This window comes from Typopeltis vanoorti, chromosome 16, assembly GCF_054136105.1.
Source record: "Typopeltis vanoorti isolate ZY-2024b chromosome 16, IOZ_Tvanoo_1.0, whole genome shotgun sequence".
NCBI classification, from domain to species: domain Eukaryota; kingdom Metazoa; phylum Arthropoda; class Arachnida; order Uropygi; family Thelyphonidae; genus Typopeltis; species Typopeltis vanoorti.
Window position 1 is genome coordinate 2,495,548 of NC_143564.1, and position 18,101 is coordinate 2,513,648.

At 35.0% G+C, this 18,101-nt stretch overlaps 1 protein-coding gene across 10 annotated transcripts in view; it reads left to right on the plus strand.

Annotated features, from left to right (window-relative positions):
- LOC150097830 (CUGBP Elav-like family member 1-A) overlaps nt 1–18,101 on the plus strand; it is an 816,588-nt gene that overhangs the window by 541,383 nt on the left and 257,104 nt on the right. For all 10 annotated transcript variants that reach the window (XR_016549571.1, XR_016549569.1, XR_016549568.1 and 7 more), the window contains 2 exons: nt 56–142; nt 300–359. Coding sequence is in view for 1 of the 10 variants with exons in the window: in XM_090406005.1 (XP_090262131.1) it covers nt 56–142; nt 300–359 (147 nt within the window). In the remaining 9 variants the exon portion in view is untranslated. The remainder of the gene's footprint in view (nt 1–55; nt 143–299; nt 360–18,101) is intronic.

Sequence of the window (18,101 nt, forward strand, 5' to 3'; positions counted from 1 at the left end):
ACACACACACACACATACTATAAACTGAAATTAATTAAAACATCTTTTCACCTAGGATTGAATTCTTTGAGTCTTCAGAGTTTAACTGGACAAGGAATTACTTCTGGCCTTTCAATTCCAAACATTGGAAATAGCAATGCAGGTATAGTACAGCATTTTTTTTTAATTATTTATATTTTTTACAGTAAGTGATAAAAAAAAAGTTAAAATAATGAAACTTTTGTTCTATTCTTTGTTTCCTTTGCACTTTTTAGAATGTAAAATTTTCAATTTGGCTGTATTTTTTTCAACTCTTCCAGACATAAATACTGCCAATTTACAAAGTCTTGCAGCTCTAGCTAACTTAGCCAGTAGTCCTGGTAAGATTAATAGTGATTATTCCTGTATATTAAGACTTTCATATGACTTACAATTTTGCCTTTAGGTTACATTTATAAGAAATACCGTATTTTCCGGTGTATAAGATGCTCCTATGTATAAGACGCACCCAAGAAATTTAATACAATTTTCTGGAAAAAACCTAAACTTTAAAGTATGATTTTAAAAAAAAAAATGGATAAAATAATAGGTAATTTTTAATAGTAAACTGACCTTTCAGAAACCTGCAAAACCCATGTCACTGTCATCTGACTCTTCTCTATCATCATTAATTTCTTATAATATAGAAATAATTTTGTCTTCATATTCTTTTGGCATTTTTTTGACTGGTTTTTGTACGCATGCAAAGTCCACTGCGTTTCATGAAATGGTAACACCATGACGCACCACCTTTAAAATCTTCAATGTTACGCTCACAGGTTACTTTGACTGCATGTGTACGAATTTGTTGAAATGGCAATGCCATTTTGCCGATTTTCTTGCACCCATTTCAAAACTTCGGTCTCTAGTTCTGGCTACTTTGCAATTTTTCCACGTTCCGTGCGCTTTTCTTTACACAAATTGTACAAAATCTCCTTCTGACCATGCCAAGTTCTAATCATTTTTTCTGTAGGCAGAGGTCCAAAATGTCTTTCAGCTTCCCTATTCCTGTATTCTTCCACATACTTTACAACCTGCAATTTGTAACTTGAAGTATATGAATGTCGCCTGTTTTTTTCCATCACTAAAATCTACGGGGAAATATCAAACTGAACACAAAATATCTCAACACGTCAACTCAATACTGATAAACATCGGTAACTGATTACTCGGATAAGATATTATGAAACTTGAATAGGGGCTCCCCGTTCTTAGTCAATGACGTGCTAGAAGTCACGTGAAGGTCACGCATCAATTTGATTGCACCATTAACCGCCTACAAAGATCTTGGAACATAAAAGGGAGTGCATATGACTTTGAAAAGAGGAAAGAATCTTTACCTTCATTATATAAGATGCACCCCATTTTTAAGATGAATTTTTAAGGTAAAAAAGTGTGTCTTATACACTGGAAAATACGTAGTTTGCTTTTTATGTATGCATTTTAATCATGTGTGAATATTGGATAACTTCAGTGTTTTTAGACACAAAAACTTGTAAGACCAATAAATTATATGTACTAAGAATTTAATGGATATGAATCTATAAGTAAAATGCATTCCAGTAACCATTTTTAAGTTTTCTGTTATATGTATATTTATCAGACTGACCAATTTCATTTAAACCTAATCAGCTGTATTGGGGGTATGCAGAAAATGCCTTCGATGAACTAGGAAATACACTGCATTATGCACACCAAAGATATCATTCTAAACAATAGCTCATGTGCAAGAGTCAAACCATTGATAGGCCAATAAATTACGCTGTAAATGTTAATTCTCAATAACAAAAGAGTTGCTGGAATTTTTTCCACTTGGTTATACTATAAATTAAAGATATCAAGAAATTATATTCTTGGTTTAATCCTTTATTCAAGTGTAAGCAAACAAAGTTTGTGCCTGAAGTATTTTCAGGACTGGGCAACTCGTATCCTTACAGTAGTGACCATTCCCATAATGCTATGCATTATGGGAATAGTCACTACCCGGAATAGTACTATTACTACTACTTATGGGAAGTAATTGCTTCAACCTTGGTATCACCTCTGGGTCTGGCTCCCACTGATGAGACCTCAATAAAGGTCGAAATGGGTCTAGGTAGTGACTTTTCCCATAATGCATAGCATTATACATGTCTGTAAGGATATGTGCTTTGTATTATGGGATACTAAGGCAAGTGATGTGAAGTCATTAGCTTCAATATACGAGTTGCCCAGTCCTGAGAATACTTCACGTGCAAATTTTGTTTGCTTACACTTGGATAAAGGATTAAACCAAGAATATAATTTTGTAGCATCTTTAATTTATAAGTAAAGAGTTGATCAGATCAGCTCTTATGATTTTAAATATGAAAATGACTTAAATAATTTAATTTAGATGATTAAATTAGAAAGTGACTCCTTCAGAAATCTGTAATTTATTCTTTGATAAATTTACCTAGTCTTCTATCATGCTTTGATTTTATTTATTTATTTATTATTTTTTGATTGTTTATATAATGCTCAGCTAGTCTAGAGCTCATCGTAAAGTAGGGGTCGGCAAAGTACTTGACATCAACTCCTGGGAGTTGATGTGGCTATCCAAGGGGTTGGTAAATGTCTAAACTTCAAAACGGGGTTTAAATTTTTAATAAATAAAAAAAAAATCCACTAACGCCATTTTATTCCTGTATATAGGGTTTAAATTTTTAATGTTCTTTATAAATTTTTTTAAGTATTTTCTTTAAATTTCTTTAAATATTTCTTATCGAGACACAGTAATAAAGTAAAAGGATTGAGAAATTTATCATTGATAACATTTATTCATTTATTTAACATGATGGGGTTTGATGAGTGATTCCATGAACCCTAATCTTAACAATAATGAGGGACTAAAAATCCCAAGAATATGGAAGGCACATATTCTACCCACTTAACATTTCTCCCTAAGAGTTAATTATGAATAGGACCATAGATAATCCAGGATCTTAAATCTAATATAACAATTGTTAAATTAGGACATCATTTTTACTGTAATAAAACTATCTGTATGAAAGAATGTTTTCTCTGATGTTGTCTTCAATAGAATATAGCTTCGATGTAGTTATTTTATTTTATTTTATTTAATTTATTTATTTGAATATAATTTTATTTTCACTAGAGGTCAGGCCAGTAGAATAACTGTTGATCAAATCATTGTCTCTTTAGCATACTGTGTGAAATGTAATTTAGCTTGTCTCTGTATATATATATATGTGTGTGTGTGTGTGTATATGTGTGTGTGTGTGTGTGTGTGTGTGTGTGCGCGCGCGCGTGTGTGTATGCTCCAAATGATGACCTTATGTGAATGGTGAAACGTCGGGAAATTAAAAATTATTATTTATAACATGGTCGCAGAGTCCATAATTTGTCTAAAATGAATGTTGATCACCGTGTAACACTAAAGGAAAGGATCCATCATACCACTCATTGAATTCATTAATTATTTGCATCCTCTCAGACAGTACAATCCATGCTCCTACCACTTTCCATGCAAAAAACTTACATTTTAGCCTCTTACATACTATTTCCTTTTGTAACTTCTAGGGATGTCACTTGTCCTTGTTCCTTCTACTCACTCTATCACACGAAAGATCTCAATAATGTCCATCTGATAATCTTTCAGCAGCTTAAATGTTCAGTTATACCCCCACCCTTTTTTGTATTCTATCCACCAAAATCTGTAGTTTGCAAATCTTCAATCAATCTGCAACCAACTTTAGACAGTCCTGGTATCATTTCCTTATCTGTCTCTGCACTCACACTAAGGTTATTTCCCCTTATTTCAAAAGTTATTGGAAAAGTTGGCTAACGGTAAAATCCAGCTGTTGGTGGATGGAAATACAATACTCTGTGGTGGGCTGCATGACTTTGCAAAAATTAAGTCTCACCTTAGTAATTTAATGTTTTAATATTAGAGTGACACCAGAAGTTTCTGCTGGACTTCACAAAGGCAGTTGAGAATGCCATATGGAAAACTATCAATAAAGTTAGAGCAAATGGGAATAAATATGAAGTTGGTAACATGGATAAGAGAGTGTCTGACAAACAGACATCAGAGAGTAGTGTATGGTGGAATCGAGGAAATTGAGGGTGACTAATGAAGTACCTTAGGATTTTGTACTAGGGCTGCTATTTGATTTGTATATTAATGAGTAGGGAAAGATTTAAGGGAGGATATTTAGTTAATTACTGATGATGCACAACTGGAGAGGACAATAGTTGATAATGGTGATATAGATATCATGCTGGATGGTTTAAATAATTGGCATTGTGGGTGAAGAGTAATGATTATTCAGGTTGAAAAGGTTATATACTATATATCACAATGATGGTACTGATTTGCAGGAGATTAATGGCTAGGGACTTGGGAGTAATGGTGAACTGAGAGTTGAAGTGCAGATTATATTTTGAAAAGTTGATAAAATAGCTCAAAGTATTACTTGGATGTTAAAAAGCACTTGAATGAGTAAAGATAGATTATTGTCCCACTTTAGATGTCTCTGATTCAATCGCATCTCAACTACCTTACGCAGATTTGGTAACCTGAGTTTCTTCAGAATCAGGAGGTGGTGGAAAGGATTCAGGGACAAGTGACTAAGCTGATGACAGGTCTGTGGAATGCCCCCTATGAGAATACATTGAATGTGTGTGTGGGTTGCAAAGTTTAGTTGATAGGTGGAAAAGAGGATACGTGATAGAAACTTACAAGTTATTAAAGGGGTTCTATAAGATTGACGTAAAGGAAATTTTTCGATACATGACAAATAGAGAGAAAGCTAGAGGTTGGTTACAGGAAAATTCATCGAAAGACAATTCGTTGAAAAGGCAATTCATCGAATGAATAATTCATCGAAAGACAATTCGTCGAAAATGCAATTCATCGAAAAACAATTTACCGAAAATTTTAAATTTTCGATAATGTTATGGTAAAAGTAATCCATTTAGAACAAAAACTGAACCATGCAGACAGCTTCTTGTACCAACAACTTCTGCTAAGTCATTTAAGTCAGAGAGGTTTTGTAATACAGTACATAATTTGGACACATTATTTCTTTGTCGCCCCCGAATATAACTGAACTGAAAACTGGAACGTTTCGACATTTTCTTGTAAAAGTTTCACATAGTGAATCTGAGTAAAATTCATCCCATAATAATTGCTGTATTGAAGTCGCATATTACTACCAGCAACAATAATAATAATGAAGCCCGCATAGTTCAGTCGGTAAAAACGAAGCCGTTCAGTTAGAAAGACCTGGGTAGTTGGATCCCATTTACGCATAATTTTTATCAGTCCTGTTCTGCTAAAGGTAAGTTAGCAGGCATAATATAGATAGGGCTGGGCTTTCTTCCGGAAACAGGCAAATCAGTCCCATGAACAGACATGAAACAGTTATAGGACAAGAAAGACTATAAGAACCATATTGTTCTATAATTTTTCCCTATGAAAGTAGCATTGTAATCGCTTTATTCACGGTTCAGGTTTTGTTCCAAGTGGATCAATTTTCTCATAATATTTTTGAACATTTTAAATTTTCGGTGAACTGTTTTTTCGATGAATTGCATTTGTGACGAATTGTCGTTCGATGAATTGTTCATTCGATGAATTGCCTTTTCGATGAACTCTCCGGATACCTAGAGGTTACCCCTGGAAGTTGTTTAAGAATATGGTCAGTATGGGTGTGTGTAAACAAATTTTTGCTTGGAGAGTGGTGAATGAGTGGAATGGATTGTCAGAATTAGTTGTGAGTGCTCTGACAGTGAATGAGTTTGAGAGGTGTGTAGGTATTGCTTATATAAAGGTTAGTGTGAGTCTCCTGCAAGGAGTCTTCTAATTTAGTGGAGATATTCATGTAATAATAATAATTATAATAATAATCCCCTTCAAATTACAGTGACCATATCTTATCACAGAAACGTTTCTGCATGTCATCTGATGAAAGCTTTCCTCCCTCTTCCCAATCCATATACAACTCTCTGATATCTGTGAGACCAGAAAATCCAAATAATACCCTCATTCATTCACTGCTCTTGTTAGTCCATTGTAAAAGACCACCAACTAAAACAAGAATGCCTCTTAACAAATTCATGCAGCCTGCATAAATAATATAACTGCCCTAATAATATAATATTCTGTATACAAGTTATTACTGATTTGCCAAAAATCTTGACAGCTACAGAAGAAATACAAACTGGCCTATAGTTTGATTACCTTCATTCTACCTCCACCTTTATGCAATAGCAATATCTTACCTGCCTTCCTCTCTCTTCCCAGGAACTTGTTCCATTGCATAACTTTTATCAAATAGCCAGATTAATGGCATTGTGGGTTGCACAGCACATTCCCTTAAAACATGTAGCAAAATTCTCTGTAGTCTCCTTGCCTTATTGACTAGCATACTCAGTATTCAGAATACATCCTCTTCTAATGCTTCACTCTGCATTATTCTTCCTCTATCAATAAAGGCCTGCTTTACCAGGATGGAACTCTCTAATAAGTGATCAATAAATAGCCCAAATATACCATCTGCCTTGGTCACCCTGATACTATCTCCATCCTGCAAGCTAATCTGTCCACAATCCATTTTTCCTTCTACTGGCCGCATAGTGAAAAAACTGCTTGCGATTTTTCTTAGATTGCAGTGCTAGTCTCCGTTTATATTCTGATTTTGCTCTCCTTACTACACTAGTCATATTCCCAGCTTGAGTCTTATGTTCCTCATGCAAATGTTCTCCACCTCTTTCTCTAATTTCTCCTGTCATCGATTTGACTCTGAATCACTTTATCTTTTTTGCTCAAGGTATGCAGTCTGCTATTGCTATCATTAATGTTTTTCTTAGGTATCTTTGATATATCAAGTGATCTCTCTTCCTTCGAATTCTTTCATCCATTGTGCTGATGCAAGGTGGTTTCTAAGGTTGATGATAGTTGCCTACCTTATAATTCCACATAAATGTTTTCTGCATTGATATGTCTGTATACCTCTTCATCCTTCCAGTCAGGACTACATGGCCATGCTTGCCAACTGCAGGCAAGTAGGAATCCTTGCATAGGTAGTATGTTGTTTACAGGCTAACATTATGAACTCCAGAGAGATAAGTATTTTTTGTGAAATAATTAGTGGTGTTGAATTGTAGTAGATTTTTATTTATTTTTTAATTTTTTATCGATGCTGGGTTTTTTGCAACCACACAGTTCCTCTCAAACTAATGAGTTTTCATTTTCACTGTCCATAACATAATCAACATAGCTACTATTTTGCCATTTTCATTGTCTAATGTATTATTCCTCAGTCCACTGCTATTCAAGGACTAACACCTTTTAAAATGGGCAAGTTTGTAGCATATTCTGCTTATGACATGTACATTTAACAGTTACTCTAACTTTTAAAAGTAACTGTAATAACTAAAACAGAGATAGAGTAGAAAGACATATGTTGGCAGTTAATGTTTTGCTTATTTAATGGTTTTAATTCAAAACACAAGAATAATAAGAAAGTGATATGAATTAAAACCATAAATGATAAGTATATAATAATTCCAGTCATGACATATGGAATTGAAACACAGATTTTGACACAAAAATTGACTATCAAGTTGAAGATAAAGAGGAAAATGGAAAGTTCAGTACTCAGTATTACCATTCTAGATAGAAAGTGTAATACTTAGATCAGAGCTCAGACTAGGGTGAGAGGCATTATAACTGCGATTAAAAGATCCAAATGGCAGTAGACATGTCATTGCAAGATGTAACACTCAAAAATGGAAAAAGTTGATATATGAATGGTATCTCAGAGATGGAACTATAGGAAGACCAAAGAGACAGTGGAAGGATGAGATTAAAGAGATGGCTGGAATTCAGTGGCATCGAAAAGCTCAAGATAGAAATGAATGGAGATCATTGAGGGAGGCCTTCATCCAGCAGTGGACAGAAAATGGCTACTGCTGCTGATGATGAAATAATAATGAAGCAATGGTCATGCACTGAGCTATGAAAGCACGTCTTATCTAAATATAGTTGCATACATCCATGCCCATGGAAGGATTCAGACTTGCATCCTGTTTCCTCGAGAGTCAACCACAGTGCATTATGCATTTATGTGTTTTTGTATTATCCTAGATGGAGTCCATGTATTTCAGTATGTAGAATTTAAAAATGATCTCTCTCCCCCTCCATCACAGCAGAGGTCATTAATAAAACATACTTTCACTGAGCATTCTTCAATGATCAAAAAAAAAAAATAAATAATAATAAATAAAATAAATAATAATAATTTTCAATAAAAAACGTTTTTGGCAAAATGAATACAAATAGTAAAAATTCATGAGTGTTTTTGACTCCCATTTCTTTTTTTTTTTTCATTTTATTTATTTTTTTAATATATTTGTTTTTGTAATATTTTATTTATTTATTATTTTTTTTTTACGTTTCACAAACCTTAATGTAGATGCCAAACATGGAACTTCTTTGTGGACTGCAGAGTTTGGTGGATAGAAGAAGGAGAGGTGATATGATTGAAACTTTTAAACTGTTGAGAGGTGGTTACAGGGTTGACACTGGGGAGCTCTTTCGCTTGGTTGAACAGCGGGAAGGAATGATGACAAGAGGCCATCCCTGGAAGTTACGAAAGGAAACTGTGAGCAAGAGGGTGAGGAGTGGTTTCTTTGCATAGAGGGTGGTGGAACCATGGAATGCATTGCCTGATGGAGTGGTGAGAGCGAGAACGGTCAATGAGTTTAAGGAGTGGTATGATAGACTTTGTGTTTCTTAGGAAGGACCTCCCACGATGAGTCTTTTGACTCCATGGAGGCCTGAATAATAATAATAATAATAATTCTTTAAACCACTTCAGATACCCATTAACTGGGGGGGGGGGAAGCATGGTCCTGCACTGAGCTATGAAATGCATGTCTTACCTAAATATAGTTGCAAACATCCATGTCCTTTGCAAACAAAGGATTCAAAGACAAAGGATTCAAATCTGCATCCCGTTTGCTGGAGAGCCAACGATAGTGCTGAATTTTTTTTTAGTCACACAAGGTTTATTTGTAAACCTATAGTACATTCATACTGTGAGTGAACTAAAGATTTGTTTTGTTCTATTTTTATTATTTTATTATTGTTATATTTTTGTAGTTTTATTTATTTTTTACATAGTCAAGAAACTCTGTTCTAGAAACCAAACATGGAACGTTTTCAAACAACTTCAGGCTTCCAATAATCAAGGCATTGGTGTCGCACCTGTCAGTGAAATTTATCTTCCACCTAAAGACATTCACAAGCATCCAAGTTCTACAAGGAATTCAAACCTGCAGCTTCTTGGTTGGAGAGTGGATATGCTAGCCACTCAGCCAACCAGGCTTGCATATGCAAAAAGTACTTGTAAATCTTGCTTTATTTACAGGAATAAATAAAATAAATTGTTAAAAACACAAATGTAAAAATGCTTACAAGTACATTATTTTCTTTTGTAAGTACCTTTGCATGTCTTTTTGAAGGGACAAACAGTATTTTCATATGATACTGAATTTACGATTCCCTCTGTTTTTGCTCATTTGTCATGATATCCTGATGGAACCATTACTCCTACATGTTACTCACTGATTGAAGGTTTTCAGTAAAGGAGTTCAAGTGATGGGAATGAAAGAGGTGAATCTTCAGTGACATCTTGGTTCCCATGATGCCATTAAAATTGACTGATTAGTTTATAACTATTATTATCATCATCACCAGAAACCTCCAGGAAGTCAAGAATACATCAAGAGAGGCCAGACATTACCCACACTAACTGTAATACCTTCTCTTAACACGCTCATGTTAGGAATTGTTTTGCATGATTATCATACCCATAGTACTTCTCATTACCATTTGCATGCTGCTTCCATGTACGCTCGCTGAGACAAAGTTTATATTGCATGTTAGTTGCAACTCTTTCAGTAGAATTTTATTTGAAGTTAGCATTTGTGATCTGTCTTAATGATATCAAAAATTTCAAATGCAATCAAACAAACACTTATTTCATGTAATTGAAAATTTGGACAAATGTTTTTAGTTAGATGCTGTGTTTGATGGTACAAATGGTTTTGCTTGAGTCTGTGCAGCATTTCTGTGAGATGAGACATGTGTTTCCTTTTCATTAGGTAGGTTTGCCATTTTCATCCCAGTTGTCTTTAATTGCACTATTTGTTGACAAATATATTACACAGACTGCAAATATCTCTGTACTTTATTTGGTGATACAATAAAACTACTTGTTTTTCTTGTATCTACAGTATAGTGACTGTTGGGGAGGGCATATTGTTCACTATATAAGGACAGCTACTTCCAGTCTTCAGATAGTATACACATAGGGAGTAAAAATTGCAAGTGAAATATATAAAAAAGAAAGAAATACACATAACAAGCACAGTAAATTGTACAAGATGATTTGCTCCTCCGACAACCTACATGTATTCATGCTTACCCATGTGAATCACCTGATCAGCATTATTAGATCATATGATAAGTCCTTCCCTATATTTACTGAGCTAGCAATGCATACAGTTGCTGTTTCTTATTGGTTGGTGATTTATATTTTGCAAACAAACAAATGTCATAATTGTTATAAATAGGAATGGATATGACACTGGTTATGTGGTTAAGAGGGTGGTTGCTGGACAGATATCAAAAGTGGTATGTGGATGAGCAGAATCCAGGTGACTAGTGGTGTGCTGCAAGGTTCATCTAAGACCACTACTGATTAATTTGTACAGAAATGATATAGGAAATATTAATTTCTTTGCTGATGATGCAAAATTAAGTAGAGTAATAGTTAATCAAAGTGATATGGAGAGCTCGAAGGATGATTTTAAATAGGCTGTCAGTATGGGCAAAAGATAATGGGTATCAGTTTAATGTGGAGAAATGTAAAGTTATGCATTTTTGAATAAATAGATTACAAGCTTACCAGGAATACTGCTGTACAGTGTGTTCTTGTTTATTCAAGAACTATTCAAGAATATTCATGTTTAGAATATCCTTGAATCGCTCATTGAAATCAGCATGGAGAACCTCCAAGTGTTGGCAGTATGTAAGTAAATCTTCCTTTTTTGAGAGACACTTGCTGATAAATTTGAAAAGTGACTATATTTCCCTTGGCCCATATTCTGCTTGAACAGAAGAAGTTTCCCTACAAAAGCGGTAATAACGTTTTTTGTTTTAATTAAATTCAATTCATCACCTTGTAGTTGTAGATTGACTTCATTAAATATTTTATAGAGGTCTGTCAAATAAGCGATGTCATTTTTGGATGTAATCAGGTTGGCCCACAATCCGTCATCTCTGTTTTCTAGGAAGTACTGAATCAAACAAATTGTAAAATCGATTCAGACAAATACCTTTTGAAAGCCAGCGAACTTCTGTGTGAAGCAGCAAATGATTGAAATCTTCATCGTTTTCACTACAAAATTGGCTAAACAATCTGTCACTCAATGAACTGCTTCTAATCTTGTTGACTACTCTAATAACGTAATGGAGCGACGTGTGCAGGCGTTCACTTAAATTTTTTACAACCAAATATTGACGATGAAGAACACAATGTATAGCAAGTATATTTGGTACTGCTTGTTTCAAATGCGCTATGAAACCCTTGTAGCGCCCTGTCATTGCTGGAGCACCATTAGTAGCAGCAGACAAAATATTACGAATAGGAATGTCTTTCTCTTGAAAAAACTTATTCATGACTTATTCAGTCCTCTAAGAGTGGAGAATTTGGAAGGAAGTGAGACAAATGATTTTGAGACCGTATGGTGTGAGGTAGAGATAGGCAAGACAGGATATTTAGTGGGGTGTTGCTACAGACCCAGGAGCACAGAGGATGGGGACCAGGAGATGTTTAGACAGCTAAGTTTGGCAAGTGCAAGAAGAATGATTGTTATGGGAGATTTTAACTTCAGTAGTATAAATTGGAGAGAGGAAGATGCATGTAGCAATAGGGGAATGGAATTTCTAGAATTCTTGAGGGACAAATGTCTTAGGCAACATGTAACAGAGGGAACAAGAGGTTCAAAAATTTTGGATTTGGTTATAGCATCAGAAGAATTGATAATAACTGAGTTGACGTCTCTCCCACCAGTTGGAGAGAGTGACCATATGGTGTTGACTTGGAAAATGAATAGACATGCAGGAGTATCAAAGAGACGGGAACTTATGTGGAATTATAAGGCAGGTGATTATAATAGTCTTAGATGTCAACTTCGGGAAGTTTCATGGAGGGAGGAATTGGAAGGCCGGGATATCACCACTGCGTGGGAAATTGTGAAAGAATATTTGTTATCAGCAATGGTAAGTTGTATACCACGAGTGAAGAAGAGGACGCAATTTGGAGTAAAGTGGATGACAAACAATATTAAACAGGAATTGCATGCAAAAAAGAGGCTATGGAAGAGATATAAGGAGATAGGTGAAGAGATGCATGAGGAATATAAGACACAGGCCAGAAGAGTGACTAGTGTGGTAAGGAAAGCGAAACTGGAATATGAGAGGAGATTGGCCCTAAGATCCAAAGAAAATCCTGGGGAATTTTTTAGCTATGTGGCCAGTAGGAGGAGAAATGACTGTGGAAGAATGATATTGTAGGATAAAAATGGGAATAGAGTGACTGATGCAGAGGACATAGTGGAATTGTTCAATGAACACTTTATTGGAGTATTTCATCCTAGAGGAGTCAGTTTTAATGCTAGAGGGATAGGACTGGTACGAGGTCTGGAGGTACAGGAGGAGAGTGTGTTTCAGATACTGAGTACTCTGCATGTCAGTAAAGCTGTGGGACTGGATGGTATTTCGCCACGAGTTTTGAGAGAATGTGTAGGGAATTGACAGTACCTTTAACGTGGCTTTTCAATGAAAGTCTGGCTTTGGCAAAGGTGCCCAGGGAATGGAAGGAAGGTAAGATAGTGCCATTGCATAAGGGTGGTAACAGACTGGAAGTGTCTAATTATAGGCCAGTCTGTGTGTCATCAGTAGTTGTTAAGATCTTGAAGAAAGTAGTGAGGGACCGTGTACAGCATTGGGCAGATGAGGGTAATGTTATCTGTGAGAATCAACATGGATTTGTGAAAGGACGCTCTTGTTTTAGCAATATGCTAGCCTTTTATAATAAAGTTACAAGAACATTAGATGAGGGAAAGGCATATACTGCAATTTTCTTAGACTTGGCGAAGGCATTTGACAGGGTGCCACATGATAAGCTGATATTTAAGTTGCAGCACATAGGTCTGGATGTCAGATTGGTCAACTGGATTCAGGAGTGGCTGTCTGATAGGTATCAGAGAGTTGTGTATGGTGGAGCAGTTTCCAGGAGGCAGAGGGTTACAAGTGGGGTCCCACAGGGCTCAGTACTAGGACCTATATTGTTTAACCTTTATATCAATGACATAGCCAGTGGATTGCAGGGGGATATTCAGTTGTTTGCAGATGATGCGAAGCTGGGAAGGATTATTAGTAATAGTGCAGATGTGGTATCCCTGCAAGAGGATTTAAATAAGCTAGATAGATGGGCAAATGAATGGGGGTGTCAGTTTAATGCAGCAAAATGTAAGGTCTTGAGGTTTGGGAAACATTGATGGGATGCTGCATACTCTATGGGAGGAGTTATACTGGAGGAAGTAGGGGAGACAAGAGATCTGGGGTTGATGATTGATAGAAACCTGAAGTTTAGGGGACATATTGCAAAGGTGGTGAAGGTAACACAGAGGATTGCTGCTATTATGAGAAGGACACTGACCTGCAGAGATAAGAGGGTTATCATTCCATTGTATAAGTGTTTGATCAGACCACACTTGGACTATTGTTCTCAGATTTGGTCCCCAGGATTTGAAGGGGATAAATTAACTGTGGAAAGGATACAAAGACAGATGACAAAGATGGTTTCAGGACTGTACAAGGATAGTTATGAGGATCGGCTGAGAGAATGTGGACTGCAGAGTTTGGTGGATAGAAGAAGGAGAGGTGATATGATTGAGACTTTTAAACTGTTGAGAGGTGGTTACAGGGTTGACACTGGGGAGTTCTTTCGCTTGGTTGATCAGCGGGAAGGAGTGATGACAAGAGGCCATCCCTGGAAGTTACGAAAGGAAACTGTGAGCAAGAGGGTAAGGAGTGGTTTCTTTGTGTGGAGGGTGGTTGAGCCGTGGAATGCATTGCCTGATGGAGTGGTGGGAGCGAGAACGGTCAGTGAGTTTAAAGAGTGGTATGATAGACTTTGTGTTTCTCAGGGGGGGGACCTCCCCTCAGTGAGTCTTGACAGACTTTATGTCTTAGGAAGGACCTCCCTCGAAGAGTCTTTTGACTCCTTGGAGGCCTGAATAATAATAATAATAATAATAATAATAATAATAATGATATTAAACATAAATTCTCCCTTTGTATCCACTTCCAAGTTTTTAGCAAATAATAATTCTTGACAAACTTTTTCTTCTTTTATGAATCGTACGTATGATAAGAGTAGTAGTTCGTTATTTGGGAGAGTTGATTCATCGAGTTGAATAGAAAATTGGCATGTCTTCAAATAATCGCGCAATGATTTTTCAACGTCTTCAGCCATTTCATCAATTCTTCTTTGCACTGAATTATTGCTCAAAGGAATTTTCCTGATATCTGACACTGGCTTATGAAGCACAGTGTTTATTACTTCTTTTACTGCTGGCAAGAATAATTCTTCACTAATTGTATGTGGTGTTCCCGCTTTTGCGATTAATAATGAAATATTATTAGAAGCTTGTAATCTGTCATTATCTTGTTTAGTGGATGACGTAAAAAGTTTTGATATAGTTAGACGTTTAAAATATTTTTCTTCTAGTACTTGAAAATAGGACAAATCTTTATCCTTTTTGTCAGCATGCATTTTAGTCAAATGCTCTTGTAGCCTAGAAGGCTTCATTGCTTCATTTGAAAACACTTTTTGGCAAATCAAGCACATGGGTAATAATTGGTTCGTAGGAGACTGAATTAAACCATATTTCAAATACTCAATACTGTACTGTCAACATTTCTTCTTATATTCAGACATAATGAAGTAATAAAATTTGCAAAAATATTCACAAAATAAAAGATTTAATTTACACTTTGTATAACTCCATTTATCTATCACACTTTCGTCTGATGATTGTTGGCAAAGCACACAAAAAATAATGAAACTTATTCCTAAACCACCGGTATTTATAGATTTAAAATCTAGCCCGATTCGACTTGCATGCATTGACTTGTTTGCGATACCATTGTACTCGTGCTTTGAACAAGTCACTGCAAGCACCCATATTCCTGTCAAAACATGCTGAATTGAGTGAATTACCTACGTAATAGTTGACCGACATACTACTAGTTAAGACTCGTCTGCTGCGTGGATAGACTAAAGCCTGTATGGCACGATCAATTTTTACAATAGCAAAAAATGAATAAATTTTTTAAGTACAGTAGTATCTCACTAATCCGAACCTCTTTAGTCTGAACCCTCCAGTAATCCGAACTGCGGTTTGAAAGAAAAAAAAAAAAAGTGTTATTTATTACGTATTATTATTTTGTGTACTATTATTTTTATTTAATAATTATTATTTTAACTATTATTATTTATTTTATTATTACAGTACAGTATTTTTTTCATACTGTCGATTGTATGGTTACACTGTAGGCCTATTTTGATTTATTGTGTGTTCACGTTTGCTTTTTTATACTGTACAGTATGTACTGTATTGTCGGCATGAATCACCGCTGTCGAGCATCATGAAAAAACTGTGGCCTTCTAGAATTTATGAAGATAACTACGGTGATACACAAAAGGCAGAAATTCAAAACGTGCATAATTTGGTTAGAATTATAAATCCAAATGTTGAAATTTCACAGACAGACGTTACGGAATGGATTACAGGCAGAACCGAAAGTGAATTCGAAATCAAATCAGATGCTGAAATTATAAATATGACGCTACAGAATGAATTAGCAGACGTTGATGACGATAAAGAATTTGAAGGGGAAAAAAAGTAAAACATGAAGAAGCAGTTGATAGTTTTAATATGTGTATAGAATAGGCTAAGCAGAATGATATGCCTTTCCACAAAATTTTATTGCTAATGAAGCTCTGAGAAGAAGCATTCAAAAAAGGTTTAGCTTCCAAGAACCAAAAGAAAATCAGTGACTTTTTTACAAAGAAATAAAAAAACTTTTTTTTTGTATTATTTTGTGTTTTGTGTTGTGTACAAGAAAGTGATATTTTTTTACGCAATTAAGTTATGTACTGAACTATGCAATTTTATTAAATCAGAATCCTCAACAAAACAGATACATACAAACTAAATTTTTTACTAAAATAAACTTGCATTATTTTCTAAGTTTTATATTACAGTACAGTAGCTTTTTTTCTATCAGTTACTTCATTTATTTACAGAATTAAATTGATGTACCATTAGAATCTGATTATTTTTGTCTTAAACGCTAGTTATTGTTGCCTCTTGGGGGAAAATTCGCTACTCTAAATGAGCGCGGTTTTTTTTAGTTCGGATTAGCGAGATACCAATGTATATAAAAAATAGAAGTTAAAATATCCTGTATGACACGTTCAATTTTATATTTTCCACTCAAGCACATTTTGTTTGTCTGACCATGACATTGTCCGAATAATTATAAATAATAATTAATAAATAAAATAATTACACAAGATGTAAACAACAAACCTACAAAACATAACCACAGAAAACAGTATAATAAGTTTCTAATAATATTTGCTTTGTTTTTTCCCTCTAGTTAGCAATATAAGTTAGTACTAACTAGGCTAACTAAAATTTACAATTTTATTTCTTTCTTGCCATTATTATTTTTACTCGTGATATTAAATTATATAAAATTGGGTTTATTTTTGTACAAATCACTTAGAAAAGTGGTTTTATATATTTTATATATATTTTGAAATGAAATATAACAAATATATTTGCTACTGTAAACATAACCTATTATACACACTCTATTTTCTCATTGACATAGAAAATTGACATCTATTTCTATCTGACATGGTTAATTTTCAAATGATTAAATAATTGAAATAGAAAATTGATAAAAAAAAATTGATCGTGTAAGAAGGGCATAAGATGAATTAAAATGCAATATTTAAATTTTAAACAATTATCTAATCGCAAAATCACGAAAATAATTAATTTTTAAATATATATTATTCATTTCTTCTATGAAGAGCCACCGACCCCTAGTCCACCTGAAAGCCCCCAAATGCTTCTGCTCCCACTATAGCCCCCCCCCCCCAGAAGCCTTCAGCGCCCACTGGGGGGGGGGGCAGTACCGCCCACTTTGGGAACCTATGATCTAGCGGGATTCTAACCCACAGCCTTTTGGCTGGAGAGCAGATACGCTAACCACTCAGCCAACCAAGCTGGCCGAGTGGTTAGCGTATTGTTCCTCTCTTCTTTCCAATCATCAGCAATTATTATTATTATTATTACCCCAAGACCTCATGGAGTCTTTGACTCCATGAGGTCTTGGGGTAATAATAATAATAATAATTGTAATAATAATAATAATAATAAACCCTCTTTATACAGTTTCCAGGGATGACCTCTGGCTCTCCCCTGATCTCCCACTATTCTCTGTAGAACTTCTCCACCATTGATCTTATAACAACCCCCTTACCAAATCTCTCGTATGTTCAGCTGCTCTACAGTCATCATCTCCCTTGAAAACTGCTACTTCCAGATCAGTTGGGTTGCAAATTGTTTATTCATCATCATCATCATGCGTATCAAGGATTTAGGCCTAGCATGGCCTGTTCCGGCCTTAGAAGTCATCGTTGAATCGTTTAAGAGGACGTCCTGGTTTTCTTTTTCCTAATGGCTTGTTATGGTAATCTTTCTGTTTTCATTCTTTGAACGTGTTCCATCCATTTATGTTTATATTTTTTAATTTTTTCTATTACTGGTTCTTGGTTTAATTCTTTCATAATTTCTTTGTTTCTTTTGTAATCAAATAGGGTATACTTTGCAGTTTTTCTCATAAACTTCATTTCTGCTGTTATTAATCTTTGTTTGTCTTT